The 21,356-nt window shown below is 43.6% G+C and overlaps 1 protein-coding gene across 11 annotated transcripts in view; it reads right to left on the bottom strand.

Annotated features, from left to right (window-relative positions):
- Positions 1–21,356, bottom strand: part of GBF1 (golgi brefeldin A resistant guanine nucleotide exchange factor 1) — a 432,716-nt gene that overhangs the window by 101,312 nt on the left and 310,048 nt on the right. For all 11 annotated transcript variants that reach the window (XM_085882025.1, XM_085882027.1, XM_085882026.1 and 8 more), the window contains 3 exons: positions 12,842–12,930; positions 12,447–12,649; positions 7,183–7,306 (listed from right to left, as the gene is read on the bottom strand). In XM_085882025.1, the coding sequence (XP_085738151.1) occupies positions 7,183–7,306; positions 12,447–12,649; positions 12,842–12,930 (416 nt within the window). The remainder of the gene's footprint in view (positions 1–7,182; positions 7,307–12,446; positions 12,650–12,841; positions 12,931–21,356) is intronic.

Genomic DNA, 21,356 nt, shown 5'->3' with positions numbered 1-21,356 from the left:
CGCTGTTCAGCGTCACCCCCACCCCAGATATCACCAAAGTCAGACGTGCCAGGCGCCATGGAGCGCAAACCTCTGATCTCGCCAAGGTCAGCCATGCTGGCGCCCGCGGGGCTTGCAGGCTCGGGGTGCATACCTGATTCGGTCCTATCTGAGGGAGACGAGCCAACTTGTCGACCGGGGGCATTTGATGGTGCCGGGGGAGGTTCGCCTGGGGTGTCACCTCGACCTCGCCGGAAGGCGTGTAAGCATGGGCCGTCTGGGGGCGCTATCTGCCCGGGGCGGATCGAGAAACCTGGGGCTTTTGGATGATTAGTGTTCTTCTTTTTCACCAGTTGCTTTTTGTGTCATGGTGCCAATGCTTTTGCGAAGTGCTGTTTTGGCACTTGTTGCTTTTTATGTCGCAGTGCCAATGATTTTTGGTTAGTGTCATGTTGTCATTTTATAATCATACTTTTAGGAGGGAGGAGTGTGGTGTATTGGCATAGGCGTTGAGGGGGCGTGGAGGAGTTGTGATAATTGTCACGTGTCTGCAATGCATATAGCTGTTCGCGCCCGCTTGAGGCTCGTAGTAGTGTGCATCCGGGAACGCAATAAACAGAGTTACGACTACCCTCTCGACTCTCCGTGTCTCACTCCTCCCCAGACATTACATCTTGAAATGGTGGACAAACTAGATTTTAAAGAGATAGCTTTGTGGTAAAATTAATCAATAAGGACATTGACGTTTCAAAGGGTCGCTCGATTTTATGTTTCGAGGCGAGTGCACGCGCTATCGGTACATAGAAACGACAGTACTTTGAAACAAGGCTGTAATATATGTTTGTTCCGGTTGTTGTTGTTGTTGTTGATTGGGCTTCGTGACTGGAAGAGGGAAAAAGGGGGAAAAAAAAGACGCGGGAGAGACGCGGGACCGAGGCGTGGGACCGAGGGATTTAGGATGGATGGAAAGGGGGATTTAAATGCTTTGAACAAGGAAGGGATTTCATTAAAGTGGGTTTATCTTTTTAGCCGTGTCTCACGTAGTGAACGCAGGCTCTAAAAGAGCTCCGCGTTGTTCTTCTTCTTATTATTATTCTTCTGGTGAAGACAAAACCTTTAGGACGTGACTCTTGGACACATTTGTCCTTGTTTACATGTCAGACATCCAAGAACAAGGACGTTTGGTAGGCCACACACTTATCAGGATAGCGGTGTTTTTGGGAAAAATTACAGGCGGAGCTCGTGCCGTTTGAACACGCAGCCATCGCGGGCCTTGACGAGGGAGCGTTCAGATTCTCTGCCTGTCGGGGTCGAGCTTTTTGTATGGAAGCGGACAGAAAAGCATGTCTGTTGTCTTCATATGAGCCTCTATCTGTCAGGATAAATTCATTGGATTTGGGAAGCATAAGCGGCGGTAGAGGTGAAACAAGCCGCCAGAGAGCGCGAACTAATGAAGCACAGAGAAGGACTAACACCGCACATCTCAATGGCAGTTAGTAACGGACATAGTGCAGGGGAGTTAGGATGAATGGTGAACAGATTGAGATGCGCCCCAGAACCACAAGATGGGGCAACGAACACCAGAACACTTTACAGGCCGTCAGACAAGGAGATGGATGGAAGGTATGCTTGCCTGATCAAAATCTACAGTAGTGTACAGTAAGGTCTTCGGCTTTCACATCCACTCACCACGCAACCAGAGCAACTTCCAGTCCTGCAAGCTCTAGTCATGATGGGAGCCTCGTACGGAGGTAGCATTTAAAAATAATCTTTCACACAAATACTTGTTATTATGTTGCAGTTGACTGCAGTGTTCAGTGCAGTGGCATGCTGTAAACCTTGTAGTAACGGAGACAGTGACATAACCTTTGACGACACAACATGCAACTCCTGGTACTGACACTACTCCTTTGTGGGGGGGACCTATCACTAGGCAACACACGAACACACTCAAGCCGAAGAAACCGTATACACCTCCGTGGCAAAGGGGGACACGGAAATGAACCAGTACCAACCCCACAGCGACATAGGAGGGAAGCAGCTGGAGAAAGAATGGAAGTGGGTGAATACGCAAGGTTGGGGAAAACATACAACCAAGAACTAGATAAGGTAAAGATGTTTTCAAAGGAACCTGGCAAGACTGCACCACTCATTTCCAGAGGGCTGACAACCATCCAGCCACAGCAGCTCATAGAGCTGTCTTGCGTCCAAGCCGAGGGAACTTACGATTTGGTAGAACGAAACGAGGAAATAAAATCGATTAGATGGTCTTATGCTATGACAAAACCTGTTGGGGGGCATCAGAAAATGCAGAAAAGACAGAAGTGGCTTGGCAGAACAAAACGCAAGACAAAACGCAGCGGGGGCACTTTGCACAAATAGGATTCATATGGGGTCAACATGCATCTCTAATTACCCGAGTTCCATGGGCCCCTAAAGGAACCCTTTTGGAGTAAAGTTGTGAAATCTTGCGAAAATGCAGTAACCTCCCGGAGAAGAACACATTTCACTTTGAGGTGTTTTCACCTATAAGGCTTGAAGCTCTCACTAGCGATCGAGTGGAACGCAAGGAGGGTTACGCAGGGTGGAGATCTATATTTCATGACTGGGGAGACTGGTTACTGCGCCTGGTAGAGGCAGCAATCCTAATCGTCGTGGGAATCATTTTTGGAGTATTTCTGATCAAACGTCTCATTACCATTTGTCTAATGGTAATTACCCTCACCCCTTACCCAGGCCATTATTATAATTAACAGCGAACTCTCGAAGGAAGACGTCCGGCCAATAATGGGGAAGAAGACGCCCAGGGCCTCGAAATGGGAATCCAGGGCCTCGGTCTCCAACCGTTCCTCTTTGTTAAAACAGATGACTAAGACAGGAGAGAGTGCGTGTGCTTTTATATTCCAGCGCAAGACGCGACTCCTGCGTTGGACGTGCTTACACCCGTGCCTTGAATGTTCCCACTGCAACTTGCTTCTGAAGAATTGCTTAAATAATAATGTTGCTGTTAATATTGTGTAAACTCTGTATTGCCTTTAATATTATGTAGACTTGTAGTGCCTTTAATATGGTGTGGACTTAACATAAAATTATATACTACAGCTTAAGTTGGGGGAGACGTGTGGCAGTGGGCAAGACAAAAGGCAACAGAAGCTAACCTGAACCACCGGCAGTTGGGGACTTCTCATTTGGGGAATGTTGATGGCTATCCACGGCATTTGCAAATCCCGTTAGGCAGGTGCGGGGCCTAGGGGTAGCTGCTACAGGAACCAAATAGGGGTCCACTCAGTTGGTGAGTATCAGGTATGGCTGGGTATGGTCAAATATGACCAAGGAGGGACTGTGATGAATGATGATATGCGAGGTGGTCACATTTGAGCCAGAGTTGAATAATCAATAGTCAATAGTTGTATATTAATCAGCTGTCAGGATTCAAATCTTGCTTTAAGATGTTGCTTTAAATGTTGCATGTTGCCCTAACTGTTCCTTTGGACAGCCTTTATCACTCTCCTGTTTTTCTGCAGCTGCATGTCCTTGGGAGAACTGTGTATGCTGATATCCCACACATTCCTGTTCTTAGTCATCACTTGAGTTTCGCCTTTGCTATCAACATGTGTCGGTGTAGGAGGCTTAGAAAGTCATTAGTTTGCAAGATAAACTGTTGGGTTGCATATCTGAGAATTGACCGATTCAACTTCCCCTAGGGCCCCTAGGGAGGGGGGGAAAGAAGCCCACTACCACATTTATTTCTTTATTTCTTTATCCCTTAGCACACACTTTTAGTCCACACCCAGTTCTGCTTTTGTGTGATTATATATATACAACTGTTTTGAAGTAAGAATCTCAATGTGGTCCGGGGAAACCTGACTGAAGGGCCTTTGGGCCGCATTCCACATGCGTAGTGCCATCTTCTGAAATAAATCGTATCATTCGAGAACCCTCATTTGACTCTGTCATCACTCGGCCGGGTGAAGAGTCATAACAGTTAATACAGGTAATGAGTGGAGAATGGGAGGGCTTCTTAAAGACAAAACTAACAGGTCTGTGAGAGCCGGAATTCTTACTGGTTGGTCGGTGATCAAATACTTATTTCATGCAATAAAATGCAAATTAATTATTTAAAAATCATACAATGTGATTTTCAGGATTTTTGTTTTAGATCCCGTCTTTCACAGTTGAAGTGTACCTATGATAAAAATTACAGACCTCTACGTGCTTTGTAAGTGGGAAAACCTGCAAAATGGACAGTGTATCAAATACTTGTTCTCCCCACTGTATATATGTGTGTGTGTGTGTGTGTGTGTGTGTGTGTGTGTGTGTGTGTGTGTGTGTGTGTGCGTGTGTGTGTGTGTGTGTGTGTGTATATATATATATATATATATATATATATATATATATATATATATATATATATATATATATATATATATATATATATCTATATATATATATATATATATATATATATATATATATATATATATATATATATATATATTTTGTTAAAGAAGAAGAAGGCGGTTCAAAACAAAAGTAAAACAGCAGTTGGGAGAAGGCACCCTTCAAATCTGGGAGAACTGGAGCAGTATGCACAAGAAGAGTGGGCCAAACTGCCAACAGAGGTGTAGGAAGCTCATTCATGGTTAGAGAAAGCAGTGGACTGCAGTTATTTTGCCCAAAGGCTGTGCTATCAAATATTAAGTTGAGGGTGTCAATAATTTTATCAGTGCCATTTCTTTTTATTTACTGATTTCAAGGGATATTTTAAGTTCTGAATCAGAAACAAAGGTTCTGTAATATTAGCAGTGAAATAAAGAATTGAGGAGCCCAAATACTTTATTGTCATATCTGGATTCGGATCTTCACTAAATTGAATCAATTCTTCCTCGTCACACACCAAACGTGTTCACAAAGTTTCATCCAAATCAGTCCACAACTTTTTGAGATATCATGCTATTTATAATTTTTGGTCCATCCTATTTCTCAATGGTGAAGAATCACTTAAAAATTCTAGTAGCCGGATCCGGAGCCGTATCTTCACCAAAATCGAATTAGCTCGTCTTTGTCACACAGCCAACCTGTCCACAAAATTTCATCCAAATCTGTCAAAAACCTTTTGGGATATCCTGTACACAAACAGACAGATTGGGCGAAAACATATCCTCCTTCCACCTTCGGTGGCCAAATGCAGTGCTACATGTTATTTTGGATAGAGCTCAAAGGTGGTCATCAAATTTGGAATCGTAAGCAACCAATCATTTTCACATCTTGAGTCATGTATTTGCAAGTTCGCTGCATTTTCCCACAGACCACGCGCGAATGTAGTGTGTTTGAGAATTATTAATAGTGCAGTATCTCTAAATTTGGTGACATTTCATCGTACGAAGTGGATTTCAAAAACCTTGTCGCTTCGACCGCGACGATCATAAATTTGGGTACTAAATTGATGTTCATTATGCGATTTTGAGGGTGCCCGACTGGATATCCAAAACCAAACCACTTGCAAAATTTGGGTGCCCGATGCTAAAATTGTGTGTCCCGGGCACCTGTTAATGTTGAGCCCTGCATTTTGACTTACTGTACATCAGAAAAGGTGTCTTATACGATAAAGGTGTGGAGTCAACAAAAAAATAAAACGTTTATAAAATGACATATGAAGGCATAACATAGGCCAAAATATTCAACATCACACAGGAGAGATAAAAATGCTTTCAAATTCATGAATGATCTAAGTCCAACATTTTGAGTGCTTTGAAAAGTCAATATAACTGACTACGTCATTAAACACAGCCTACATTCCCGCTCCAACCTCACCACTTCCTGCACTTGCTACACCCTCACCACTGCTAACCTACTCCCCCTCCACAAACCTAACTAATTTGAATACAAAATTTATTTCATTCTGCTACCTCCTGTAAAGTAACGATCCGTTCGTTCAACTCATCGATACCAATCGTCAAGTGTGCGATTTCTACACACTTTCCAAAGCAAAGACTTATCCTCTGTCTCCTCCATCTCTGATGTTGCCCTCATTAAACATTTATTACACCGTTTATAATCTTCCTCTATTCACCTTATTTATTCTCCAATTGCCTTGTTTGCTAACCACAAGTTCGCTACCTTTTTAGACCTGCACTTCCAACCGATAAAAGCAATTTCAGGACAAAAAACAAAAACAAAAATGTACCGCTCGATTTGCCGCTAAAATGACTCGGTCTTAGAACACATGCTTCTAGATAAAACCAACACAATTACCTGCCAATTTGCTACTAACATGACTACAACTTAAGAAATATGAAATACATCACACCTGACACAACATCACAAAAGCAAAAATATGAAAAGCAACAAAAATAACCAGTTATCGTGCTCTGTTGCCAGAAGCTCCGCATCTTCCAAGCAAACTGTCTGAAATTGTGAGATATTTCAGATCGACATTTTTTCAAACCAAAATCTGGGTCTTTGATACCGTCCGGCATTCAGACTTGATTTCTAAGTGGTTTTTACTTGGTATGCAGGGCCCCTTACTGAAGTGGTTGTCTGATTTCCTGAGTGGAAACAGCAGGTTTGGTATCCCTTAATGGTATCCCTTCCCCATGAGCTTTCACCTCAAGCTGGGGTTCCACAAGGCGATGTCTTCGGGCCTTCATTTTTTATTGATCTATATCAATGGTCTGTCTGATTCTCTTGAAAAGCAACTTTACCATTTTGCCGATGACTCCACTCTGTGTAGAATAACACATCACACTTGAGAAAAGCTGGCAGCTGCTGAATACCTTTTGTCCTCAAGGAAGCTTCTTTCTTATGCGTCACATTGCTGCAAGTAGCATCATTTGCTGGGAGTGTGGCTGTGATGCTAATGGTTGGAGATGTCAATAAAGATGCTAACAGCCCATAGGTTGGAGAGGACTTTGTAATTTGTTCAGGGTACCGGCGATAACCCGCCTATTCTTCACAAAAGACATCATGGGATCTTTACGGTCCACCAACTAATGCTAGCAGATGAGACGCCCAGTTTATGTCCATCCAAGGGACGACATACACATTTAAGAATCGCCCTGCATGTCAAACACCAGGATGACATTTTATACATGGGCTGAGATTCAAATCTAGGCTATACAGTTCAAAGCCAGAACACATAGCTCAAGGTAATCCAAACAACCTCATCAAATATTTAAATACGAATGATGGAGCCCAACTTACATGCCAGTGTTCAGTGAAGTTTTCAAAAAGGCGATGAATAAGAGGGGCTTCCCCTGGCAGTCGAAATGCTTCAAGGTACAGGCGCAAGCTCTCATCAATGCGTAGAGATTCAAAGTTAAAGGTTCTGTTTCGAAAATGGGCAGAAATCCAACAGCACACCATAATTACGAAAATTGAACAAGACGTAAATCACCACTAAAAATAAGCAATTGGGCAGAGGACAAAACAGGTCGATCAATATAATTAAAATAACCAAACAAACAAACAAACATAATGAGATAAAAACAGAGGTAGATCTGATGAAACTGCAACAATACAATTAACAGATAGCTTTTGCATTAAATAACAAAAGGAGACTTAAAAATTGCAACATTCAAAAACTGTTGTTGAAGCCCAAATCAAAGTGAACGTTGAAATAAAAAAATTGGTTGAAACTCGATTTTAACTAGAAAGTACAATCTGACGTGAATTTGCCAATGGATATGCCTTCACCCATGTTAAATGTCAACCCACTCTTAAGCTTGATCTCAATTATATGTCGCAAGAAAAATTAAAGGTCACACAAAAAAAAAATCAAGGGTCCTTTGAGAGGGAGAGGGAGAGAGATAGAGAGGGGAGTGGGGGAGAAACAGAGACAGAGACAGACAGAGACAGATAAGTAGAAGAGAGACATCAGATGCTTCTAACTCAAGTTATGTATGCTCTGCAATAATGATTTTCAAAGGGCACATATGACCTTTGACCTGTTTAATCTAAAATTGAATTAGTTCATCTTTGTATTACAGTCCATGAGTGTGTCAAGTATGGTTGAAATCTCTAAAATGGTTCCTAAGTTATTGCAGTAACACAGATTTTAAATTAATAGGCACTTGACCTTTGGTATTTTGACCTTTTGAACCCAAAATTTAATCAGTTCATAATTACGCCGAGTTTGGTTAAAATCTCTTCAGCGGGTTCACAACTTATCGCAAAAATGAAAATCTGCTGCTTTAAGTTAAAGGGCACATGCCATTTGACCTTTGATCCTAAAATCTCATCAGCTCATCTTTGCGTCATTGTACATATCTGTACCAAGTTTGACGCATGGACGGACAGCCAGATGGACAACCCGAAAAACACAATACCTCCAGCGCTTTCAGTGGTGGAGGCATAACAAGGAAAATCCTTTTGAGGATTAATGAAGAAGGCAAATTACAGTTAGATGTATTTATAAACAACTTTCGTATTAAAATAGGAAAACAAATTGAAATGAATCATTTTACTTATTTTGTGGTTTTAAATGTATACCATCTACTGGAGCTACTCGGAATGCTCAAATAACTTTGAACACATTTTCACCTCCAAAAAACTTGGTTCATCGGGTTATGCACAATTATTTTTTCGATATTCTAATTCATGAAGCAATGCACAGTACATTTCATAACTTTTACTTTAAAATGGTTAAAGGACAGTTATGTGATGTGCTCCTACGATCAGTCGGTAATATCCACAATTACTCCGGTGCTAGCCCCAATTAATAATCTATATATAATGGAGCAAGTGCATGTGATTATGTACTGTATGTATGTATGCATGTCCGCTCTTCACCCATTGGTTGGACAGCTGACCTGACATCACCCACAAATGTAACCTGAAATACTTAACCTAAAGTGCCCAAAGGACCCAAAAGACTCCCCCCCCACCCCCAAAGACCCAAAAGACTCCAGAAGACCCTGAACACCCCGAAGACTCAAAACACCCCGGAGACCCTACCTGGACGGATTGCCAAACAGTTCTCCCTTGGAGGCTTACAGTCAATCTCAGAGATTAATGGCGCACATGCGCGGGAAGGAAATGCTTGGCGCTTCACCAGGGCGGTAGCACAGCACAGGGGGTTTACTCTCAAACCCACAAAAGACACACGGACACAAGCAAATCAAATAAATAATGGTTTAATAAACAGAAAAATCAACAGTTATAAAGGGATGAATCAAGACATGAGGTAACCTAAATCTAAATCTAATTGACGCACCCCCACACTCAGACACACACACACACACACACACACACACACACACACACACACACACACACACACACACACACACACACACACACACGCACACACACTCAGACACACACACGCACACACACACAGACGCGCGCACGCACACACACACACACACACACACACACACACACACACACACACACACACACACACACACACACACACACACACACACACACACACACACACACACACAGACACAGACACAGACACAGACACAGACACAGACACAGACACAGGCACGGACACAGACACAGACACAGACACAGACACAGACACAGACACAGACACAGACACACACAGACACACACAGACACACACACAGACACAGACACAGACACAGACACAGACACAGACACACACACACACACACACACACACACACACACACACACACACACACACACACGAGATCATATAAAATAAAGAAAATTAAAAAAAATCCCTTTTCATTCCTTCACTGAGCTGAGTCCAGGCGATCTTTTTGCTGAGGAAGTGTGCTCGGACCACGTCGTCATTGCGCGGGTAACCACGCCCCAAAAATGGTACCGAGTGGCTCTCTCGCAGTGGGAAATGTACGTCAGGTAATTTGTGAGGCGATATTCAATGTCAGGGCTCCTGAACCGTGGTGCAACTTCTTCGTCGACCGCACTTGCCGATCCCACTCTCTCTCTACAGAATGGTGTCGCTCCCTTCGGTGATGTACACGAGGCTTTGATGTCCGACTGTCACGACCATGTCATCTCCTGCAACAACCTGCCTCCCTGTTCTCTTGCCGAGACGTGTTCTGGTTTCTCTGATCGCCTCCCTCACACCAAACTCCACTCGTGCGTTCGCTCCTCTCACTGACGTGTTCTCTGACTAACGTGGCCTCTCTCACGCTCTTCTTCCTCTGACTCACGTCACGCCCATCAATAATTAGCCTCGGGGGCGTGACTTCGCCAGCGTCACTCTTGGAGGCGGGGCTTCTTGGCTGCTTGGTCATGCAGCTCTGTTGTAATGGTGGTTGTGGTTATAAAAACGTGACTCCTTCATGGGTGGCTTGTAAATGCAAAAACGTAGGAATAGGTCACATACTGGGGGAAATTATCCTTAATCCCTATCTAATTAGCACCGCACCACCCCACGTGTGGTGACAAAGTAACACTTAAGCTCACAGTTTCCCTACTTAATTTACATCGAGATATCTCCTACACATCCAAGCCAAGCAACTCTATATGATCCTATCTTTCCGATTAAATTCTTCCATCTACCCCACAAACATAACGATACCTAGAGGACCCAAAACACCCAATGGACCCAAAAGACACAATGAGACTATCACGGACCCATAGAAATTCTGCAAAATATAAAATGACTTCAGGTCCTTAACCCCCCTCACCCCCACACACACAATCCCATGTTCTTAACCCCCCTCCCACCACACCCAAACTCTGTGCTCCCCTCCCCCTTTTTAAAATCCTCAAACTCCTCATTCCCAACTCTGTCCCCTCTCTGACATTCCTCCCCCAAGCCAACTCTGTCATCCCCTTCTCCTTTCTTCTTCAAGTACTCAACTGCCTCAAACCCCAACTACACAATCCCCCTTCCAACTACAAGTTCATCCCCCTTCGACTTTCCAACGCCTCACTCTCCTTCTTCCAATTCCATGCACCCTCACCCCCAACTCTGCCCTCCCCTCCCTATTTCTCCCTGTTCTTTTTGACGTTGCACAAACACACAGGGAACTTTGGTGCATGAGAAGGCCATTCAACGTATCATGACTGCATTGTTCCTCTTCCCGTTTATTAAGAACAATGTTAAAAGTAAATAGAGATGGAACATTAAATTCACAATCACGTCCCCCTTTATTCCCTTTCCCTCACGATAATTCAGGGACCGGTGTTTGTGTGTTTGTTTGTTTGTCGCGCTACTCCGATTCCATCCAGACTAGCTACATAGGATCAGCATGACCCCAATTAGTATATGGGGTGTTTCCATCGTTGCCGGTGGTCTTGGGGGGGGGGGGGGGAGAGAGGAACGCAAATTCTCGATGTAAATGTGTATTGTGTAGCGCTGCCTACAGATGGGTGAGGGTATTACAAGTCTCCACCATTTACAGTACAGTATTCCTGTCCCCACGTCCTCCAGTGCAGTGAGGTGTTTTGAATTTTAAGCAGTCAGCATGTTTTTGCTTCATGCACGTAACTTCATGTTTTCTTTGCGTACACAGAGCTGTCTGCCTATACACTGCCCAAATAAAGGTATGCATCAGAAGAACATGTTGCATGCTTGGAACAAGATCGTCCGTAGGGCGGGTAGTCTGCTCGTCATAATAATAATACCATTCCTTTTGTGCCGTAAAGGTGCATAGGGCTTCCGAGGCAGTTTCATTGGCAAGTACAGTCATGGACGGGTCGCCACTCCTATGCAGGTTACACCGAATGGTTACTACCATAGTACACTGGTACTCTTTTTGCTGACCTTAGAAGGATGACAGGCTGAGTCAACTCCACCTGGTGTTAATTCAACTGTCGACAGGGGCTCAAACTCAGGACTCTAAGGTCCCAAGCCAACACCAGGCTCGGCTCACCTTAACCGCAAAGCCAACACCAGGCTAAGCCCCAGTAAACAACATAATTCTCTACTTTTGAAAAGAGAAAATTAACACAGTACCTCATTCTTTCTATATACTATACAGTCTGTGTGTGTGTGTGTGTGTGTGTGTGTGTGTGTGTGTGTGTGTGTGTGTGTGTGTGTGTACACACACACACACACACACACACACACACCTTGTGAAGTTGCCTTAATCCATCTTTCAATAATTACAAAACATGATAAATGCTTTTGCCAGGAACTCTCAAATAATTAGGTGTGATGAAAACCAAAGAATTTTGGAGCATGTCAATTTTTAATGCACGTTTGCATTGAACACTACAGACCTTTTTCAACAGGTCGATTGTATTTTTTGAAAAAAAGTCATAAAACACTTTGGTAAGCAATGCAAGCAAACGCTGAAAAATATCAACTTGGCTTGTTTACCTTCACAAATAAAAAGTGATGTTGAAGAAATATTTACATTTGTGGTATTGACTTCAAAATCAGCCAACCTCCTTTGCATTTGATGCTTGAGAAACAGAAGACAGAATTTTCATAAAGTGTTCAAGTAATGAACCACCAGTTCAACCTAAATAAATGTAATAGTAGTCGTCGAATAGGAATAGCAAAAACACACCGTACAAATGCAGAGAGCAGTTCCAGGTGCTTGCGATCACTGATAAATTCGCCAATCATCTTCTTCTCAAGTCGGGGATTTTCCCGCAGCCAGCGAGCCACCTCCTGGCAGTTCATTGGTGATGCAAGCAGTCCCTGCTCTTGCAGAAATTGGATTCCCTTGTGAGGCTTTTGATTGAACTGCTCTGTGCCGGCGATGAGCAGCTAAAAGGCAGGACAGAATGTTCGAGGTGGAGAAATGGCAGCGGAACAAAGATGCACCAAGTGAAAAGCTACGGAGCATCAATATTGGTGCAACCGAGTAAATTTTCCACCATGATATTGATGCACTTTCTCACAAAGCAAAATGTTAAGGCAGGCTGGTACACACCAACAACTGAAAAGCAGTACACGTACTTTTTTTTTGGTTTTTATTGTTGAGAGCTCCGATGCAATGGGGAGATGAGTTGAAAAGCGACATGGCTTCTTTGAAAGCTTCTTTTCCACTGCAATTAAACAAACAAAACAAAAAGAAAATTAAAAAGGTGGACACAGATGATGTATTCCGTTTAAGCTGTCAATCATGAGGACAAATTGATATCCATATAATTGAAGAATTGTGTTGAGAATTAATATTGATTGAAGGAATGGCACTGACTAATAAACAACACAAAAAAAAACTAGAAGGGCACTCGGTCGAGCGCATACCTCCACCACGCGGTGCCTGATCGACGAGAACATATCCGGCCCAATACATTTTTGAAATATCATGCTACATATTGGTTTTGGCCCTATCTTTCAATGGTGAAGGATCACTTTGAGTAATTAAATAATTCTCGTATCCAGATCCGGATTCGGATCTTCACTATAATCGAATCAATTTGTCGTGGTCACACCCCCAACCTGTTCACCAAATTTCATCCGAATCTGTCCAAAACCTTTTGGAATATCCTATACACAAACGGACAGATTGGGTGAAAACATATTCTCCTTCCACCTTCGGTGGCCAAATGCAGTGCTACATATGCTATTTTGGATAGAGCTCAAAGGTGGTCATCAAATTTGGAATCGTAAGCAACCAATCATTTTCACATCTTGGTTCATGTATTTTCAAGTTCGCTGAATCACTTTGAGAATTAAATAATTCTCGTATCCAGATCCGGATTTGGATTTTCATTATAATCGAATCAATTTGTCATGGTCACACACCCAACCTGTCCATCAAGTTTCATCTGAATCCGTCCACAACTTTTTGAGATATTGTGCTATATATTAGTTTAGCCTCATCTCTCAATGGTGAAGAATCACTTAAATAATTCTCGTTTCCAGATCCGGATTCGGATCTTCACAAAAATCGAATCAATTCTTCCTCGTTGCACACCCAACATGTCCACCAAGTTTCGTCCGAATCCGTCGACAACATTTTGAGATGTCTTGCTACATATACTTTTTAGCCCGATCTCTCTCTCTCTCTCAATGGTGAAGAATCACTTTTTAAAATTCTAGTAGTCGGATCCGGATCCGGATCTTCACCAAAATCTAATCAGTTCGTCCTTCTCACACCCCGAACCTGTCCATAAAATTGCATCCAGATCCGTCTACAACTTTTTGAGATATCCTGCACACATAAAGACAGACAAACAAACCGACAGACAGAGAGGGGTGAAAACATAACCTCCTCCCTTCACCTTCAGTGGCAGAGGTAAAAATGGTCTCAAAAACTTCACAGTAGTACTTGTTTTACATGTTGTACTTATCCTTAAAATATCAACTACAACCAGAGAGTTGGTGTCAAAGCCACCCAATGCTCGCCTGTTCATACATTTATCGTTTTTAAAAGACTCGTCTAATAATTAATATTTTTTGTAAAGCATTGCAGTGAAGTCTGATCCAAATAATTTTAAAGCAATATATGTATTTGTATATTGTAATCAGTAACAAGAGCACAAGTGAGCACAATATACGCCCGAACAAGAAGGTATATACAGAATTGTGCTACTACATGGAAAACAGCATCCTGGCTGCCATGGCAACCACTTTAGATGACGAACGTATGTCGCGACACACCGTCTCCAAAGTATGTATGCCCCGGTTAGAATAGGTGTACCATATCCCTGTGTGTCGTAAGAGGCGACCAGGGTTGCGTCAGGAAGGGCATCCGGCGTAAAAACCTATGCCAAATCATTATGCGGACAACAAAACGAATTTCCATACCGGATCGGTCGAGGCCCGGGTTACCAACGACCGCCACCGGTACCGGTGGTCAGCAGGGTACCAGTGGAAATTGTGCTACTGCTGGGCGAAGGAGGAGAAGGAGACGGGGAAGGCGAGTCCGGAGGCAGTGGGAGAGGGGGAAGGGTAGAAGTGTGGAGGTGAGAGTTGGAACTCTGAATGTTGGGACGATGACTGGCAAAGGGCGAGAGTTGGCTGATATGATGGAGAGAAGAAAGGTGGACATACTGTGTGTACAAGAGACCAAGTGGATGGGGAGTAAGGCGAGGAGCATTGGAGGTGGTTTCAAACTGTTCTACCATGGTGTGGATGGGAGGAGAAATGGTGTCGGGATAATCCTAAAGGAAGATCATGTCAAGAGGGTATTGGAGGTGAGGAGGGTGTCTGACCGAGTGATGAGTGTGAAGTTGGAAATTGAAGGGGTGATGATGAATGTCATCAGTGCATATGCCCCACATATGGGGTGTGAGATGGAATATAAAGAAGATTTCTGGAGTGAGTTAGATGAAGTGGTGGAGAGTGTATCAAAGGATGAAAGAGTGGTGATTGGAGCAGATTTCAATGGACATGTTGGGGAAGGGAATAAAGAGGATGAGGAGGTGATGGGGAGGTACGGTCTCAACAAGAGAAATGTGGAAGGGCAAATGGTGGTAGAGTTTGCAAAAAGAATGGAAATGGCAGTGGTAAACACGTATTTCAAGAAGAAGGAGGAACACAGGGTGACATACAAGAGTGGAGGAAAGTTCACACAGGTGGATTACATCTTAAGTAGGAGATGCAACCTGAAAGAGATTAGTGACTGTAAGCTTGTGGCAGGGGAGAGTGTAGCTCGACAGCATCGATTGGTGGTCTGTAGGATGACTTTAGAGGTGAGGTTGAGGAAGAGAGTGAGGGCTGAACCAAGGACCAGATGGTGGAAGCTGAAGGAGGAAGACTGTTGCGTGAAATTTAGGGAGGAGGTGAGACAAGCGTTGGATGGTGGTAAAGATGGGTGGGATGATTGGGCAACTGCAGCAGAAGTTGTGAGGGAGATTGCTCGGAAGGTACTTGGTGTGACATCTGGACAGAGGAAGGAAGATAAGGAGACTTGGTGGTGGAATGAGGAAGTACAGGAAAGTATAAGGAAGAAGGGGTTGGCGAAAAAGAAGTGGGATAGTCAGAGAGATGAAGAAAGTCGGCAGGAGTATAAGGAGTGGCGTCGAAAAGCAAAAAGAGAGGTGGCTAAGGCCAAGGAAAAGGCATATGACGAGCTGTATGAGAAGTTGGATACAAAAGAAGGGGAAAAGGATTTATACCGATTGGCAAGACAGAGGGACCGAGCTGGGAAGGATGTGCTGCAGGTTAGGGTGATAAAGGACGCAAATGGGAATGTGCTGACGAGCGAGGAGAGTGTGTTGAGAAGGTGGATGGAGTACTTTGAGGAGCTGATGAATGAAGAAAATGAGAGAGAGAGAAGGTTGGAAGAGGTGGAGATAGTGAATCTGGAAGTGGGGTGGATCAGTAAGGATGAAGTGAGGACTGCTATGAAGAAGATGAAAAGTGGAAAGGCGGTTGGCCCAGATGGTATACCAGTGGAGGCATGGAAGTGCTTAGGAGAGATGGCAGTGGGGTTGTTAACCAGATTGTTTAATAAAGTCTTGGAAAGTGAGAGGATGCCGGAGGAGTGGAGATTAAGTGTACTGGTCCCGATTTTCAAGAATAAGGGTGATGTGCAGAGCTGTGGAAATTACAGAGGGATAAAGTTGTTAAGCCACACCATGAAGTTGTGGGAAAGAGTAGTGGAAGCTCGGTTGAGAGGAGAGGTGATGATCTGTGAGCAGCAATATGGGTTTATGCCAGGAAAGAGCACCACTGATGCGATGTTTGCTTTGAGAATGTTGATGGAGAAGTATAGGGAAGGCCAGAAAGAGTTACATTGTGTGTTTGTGGATTTAGAGAAAGCTTATGATAGGGTGCCAAGAGAGGAGTTGTGGTATTGTATGAGGAAGTCGGGAGTGTTGGAGAAGTATGTGAGGATCGTGCAGGATATGTATGAGGACAGTGTGACAGCGGTGAGATGTGCGGTAGGAATGACAGACCGGTTTAAGGTTAAAGTGGGATTGCACCAAGGATCGACTCTGAGCCCTTTCCTGTTTGCAATGGTGATGGACAGGTTGACGGACGAGATCAGACTGGAGTCTCCATGGACCATGATGTTCGCGGATGACATCATGATCTGTAGGGAGAGTAGGGAGCAGGCTGAATCGAGCCTTGAGAGGTGGAGGTACGCACTGGAGAGAAGGGGAATGATAGTCAGTAGGAGTAAGACGGAGTACATGTGCGTAAATGAGAGGGAGGGTGGTGGTATGGTGCAGTTGCAAGGAGTTGAGGTGGGGAAGGTGGATTGGTTTAAATACTTGGGATCAACTGTCCAAAGTAACGGAGAGTGTGGGAGAGAAGTGAAAAAGAGAGTGCAGGCAGGATGGAGTGGGTGGAGAAGAGTTGCAGGAGTGATTTGTGACAGAAGGGTAGCTGCAAGAGTGAAGGGGAAAGTATACAAGACGGTAGTGAGACCAGCTATGTTGTATGGTTTGGAGGCGGTGGCGCTAACAAAAAGACAGGAAGCAGAGCTGGAGGTGGCAGAGTTAAAGATGCTGCGATTCTCGTTGGGAGTGACGAGGATGGATAGGATAAGAAATGAGTGTATTAGAGGGACAGCGCTGGTAGGACGGTTTGGAGACAAAGTGAGAGAGGCGAGATTGAGATGGTTTGGACATGTGCACAGGAGGGAAACAGAGTATATCGGGAGAAGGATGTTGAAGATGGAGCCGCCAGGCAGGAGGAGAAAAGGAAGGCCAAAGAAGAGGTTCATGGATGCGGTGAGGGCGGACATGCGGGTGGTTGGAGTGTCAATGGAAGATGTGGAGGATAGAGCGAAATGGAGACAGTTGGTCCGCTGTGGTGACCCCTAACGGGAGCAAGCCGAAAGAGGAAGAAGATATTGTAATCAGTAACAAGAGCACAAGTGAGCACAATATACGCCCGAACAAGAAGGTATATACAGAATTGTGCTACTACATGGAAAACAGCATCCTGGCTGCCATGGCAACCACTTTAGATGACGAACGTATGTCGCGACACACCGTCTCCAAAGTATGCACCTATGTATCAAATATGAAATGTGAAAGTTGAAAACCTTGGGAGTTAGAGTGCGGACAGGAACGGACGGACGGACAGACAGACAGACAGACGGACGGACCTCCAGTATCACATAATACGCCCCGATATATATATATATATATATATATATATATATATATATATATATATATATATATATATATATATATCGGGAGTATAAAAATAGTGTGGTCGATAAAAACATTAGAAAGGAAAAAATAACTTGCACCAAAAACTTTAACATTTTCACGCTGACGCTCACGCCGGGGGTATCGCTTTCGCTGTCTGTTCTTCGAACAGGCGAGCTAAAAATAAAAATAAAAATTAACAAATTTTCTGAACACGCATCTGGAATACAAAACCGATTATGGAGCAGAGAAGAGACAAACAATCTGGACCACCTTGCTGTTTCTCAAAATTATCAAGGTTCACAGCCTCGTAAGGTTGGGGGACAAACCAATAAATACAGCTCCTGTAATCAAGTTCAATTTGAAGCGATTGTTGAATCTATTGAATCAGGTTTGTTACTTGTCCACACGATAAATGTTGTGCGTGAAAACTGGCTTGGTTGTCAGTTGGCTTACACTTCCACTATTGGTGCGATTCTACCCATTATCATCCACTCATGCAGCATGTAAGTTGAACAAATGAGGACATAATGATAAAAAAAAAACTTTGAGTCTTTGTGTGGTTTGGGAAATGCAACAGCTTTGGCCAGTTTCCACAATCATAGTAACTGCATTGTCTGTGTACAAATTGAAAAAGTCAACCTGTCAACTTCTGTGACCCATCCCAAAGTGGTATTAATAATTAATTGGATACACCATTAAGTGCAGCTGCCTCCCCAAGCGTCAGGGTTGTCATAGCTGTTTAGAGCTGCCGAAGCCTAGTGTTGGCGTAGCGGTTAAGGTGGATAGCTTGGGATCTTAGGGTCCTGAGTTTGAGCCCTTGTTACCATTGAATTAACACCAGGTGGGGTTAACTCAGCCTGTTATCCTTCCGAGGACGGCAAAATGAGTACCAGTGTAATGGTAGAGGGGGCACAGCATTAGTGGCACAGCCACACCTCTAGCCTTGTGCTGCATACCAAGGAAGAAGAAGAGCTGCCAAAATGCTGATCTTCGTTTTTTGAGGCATACGCAGAATTCTAACATGACTGGTTATCCCCACACTTAAAAAAAAAAACAAAAAAAAAAAACAGGAGATATTGTAATCTGCTCCGTCTGTCATACTATCTCCTCCTAAATGGTTGTGCAGAAATTTACCAAACTTGGTCATTAGGATCTTTGAGAGCAGTAATATTTTTTGGCCCTGCCCCCTGGGGTGGACTCAAAAGGTGAAATACCATTATATGCAATTACGGGCACATATCTAAACATTTTTTAATGAAACTTTGTACAGTATATGTAATTAGCATTTCGAGATATATGAAACATTTAACGATTTTTGGGAGATTTGACCCCTGGTTCATGCCCCAGCGGGTGGGAACTTTGGGTCACAGGGGTCAAAACAGGGAAAAATATTTTCGAACTCAAAATTTGATATTGAGTCAGTCCTGGTGGAACTTTTTGCCATCTTTCAACTTTGCTTTGGGTGGGAAGCGTGAGGATTTGTGATGGCTTGCCATCGACTTCGCTCTTGTTTTATTTTTGATGCGCTTTGTGGCTGGTTCTGGTGTAATGGGGGGAGGGGTTTGGGGAAGGGCGGGGGGGAGGGGGTCAAGGGAGATTTATATTAAAGTACAAAGAAATAGCCCAATTAGGAAGTGAAATAGCTGAAATAAAGGAAAGGCTTGCAATATTACAGGAGGAAGGGAGTGTGAACAGTTCCTAGATATGAGCTTGTGCTGCATGAAAAGAGAATTCAATGAAAAGGCATATGGTGCAGTGTGGAGAAGGTGCAGGCAAGCAGCAGTGTCTGTTTTGTGAGCCCACACCATTGTGGAGTGGGTTCAGGTCAGCTGTGGTGTAGAGGGGGCGTAGGCAGGCAGTAGTCTGGAGCGGGTGCAGGTAGGTAACAGTGTGGCAGTTTAAATACTAAGATGAAGAAGCTTAAAACTATAGTTGATCAAGATGAGTGTGACATATGCATAATTGCAGGAAGTGAAACCTGAATTAATGGGAGGACAAAATGAAAGACAAGATTAGCTTACAAGGAAAGACAGGAAAAACAAAATGGGAGGAGGCATAGCAATCCGGATAAGACAATAGTGCATCATGAATAAACTGGGATGATATTAGATGAGAGACAGTGGTGAACGATTTTGTGTGGATTGATGGGGACAATACAAACAGTAAGGTACTCCAAGAATGCTGATACTGGGATCCAGGAATGAGGGAAAAGTAGGATCAGAAGCTCTCAGAGGAAATGAGAAAGGCATGTATAAAGGGAAGAGGAACAAATAAAAAGGATTTGTTTTGATACAGGGAAAGGTGGATGACAGAGGATGCATTGCTGGATCTCTAAAGGATGGGTATTTAACCCAGTTTGTAACTAAGATTACAAGGTGGAAGGTGGGGGATACAGGGGGGAGGGTGGGCCTGCTTTAACGTAAAGATCCATGTATGATTGAGAAGGTAGAAATCTTTTGGGGACAAGTGACCACAACTGGGCCAGATGGTTCGTGAAACACCTGGGCCAAGCTTTCCTTGCCAAACCCAACAGAAAAGCCATGCTAAAAAGAGGCAATCTGCATTCGAGAAATTGGCAACACTGAACGAACAAGTGGGTGGAGTGCAGACTAAATGTATTGCAGTGAGGAGCAAAGCTGGATGTACAAAGAGACGAGGTTTGTTGAACACAGAGGTTAAGTATAGTATTAGAGATAAGCATAAGGCATTTAAGTCACATAAATCAATTGGAAAAAGAGGTGGATTGGCATAAGTGTAGGAGTAATCTGAGATGATTTAAGAACTTATGAGATAAGTAAGAGGGATATGACAACGAATATTAAACACGATAGCAAAGCCCCACATAAGAGGAAAAGACTAGGTTAAGACAGCTGTTTTCCCTTTGAAGGAGAGCAGAGGGACATTGATGAGTGAAGAAAGAGAGATGGCAGACTTAAATGGTGATGGCAAAGATTGAGATGGCAATCGTCTTGTTTGAGGCAGCAGTGGAGCCACCTCAAACAGGTTCGTTGCTGGTCCAACAGGGTGGCCGTAGAGAAAGCGAGCCGTGCACGAATTGCTGCCAAGACCTGCCTGCAGAAGATGTGAGCGATGGTCACTTGGGCAAGTGAAGGCAGCACGAGTGCTTTCACAAACTCTTGGGTTTTGAAGAAGTTCTGACTGCCGTCCTCAGGTGTTCTGCTGGGGCTTGCAGGATGCGAAATTAAAATCTATCTGTGTCACAAAAATTAATTTGGCAAAAATCTGGTGGCCAATATTTTTTGACATTAAACTATCATGCAAAGCGAATCTCCTCTGTCCAAATGAACAAGGTCAATCTCTAATCAGTCGAAGTTCTCCTTCCTATTAGCAGTACCCTGTTAGTGTCTCATCAATATACATGACAGTCTTCATTGGCTACATCGATTATG

This window comes from Eptatretus burgeri, chromosome 5 (genome assembly GCF_056783735.1).
Source record: "Eptatretus burgeri isolate ZD-2024b chromosome 5, Ebu_testis_v1, whole genome shotgun sequence".
Taxonomy (NCBI): Eukaryota; Metazoa; Chordata; class Myxini; order Myxiniformes; family Myxinidae; genus Eptatretus; species Eptatretus burgeri.
This window is presented reverse-complemented; position numbering and strand designations above follow the sequence as displayed.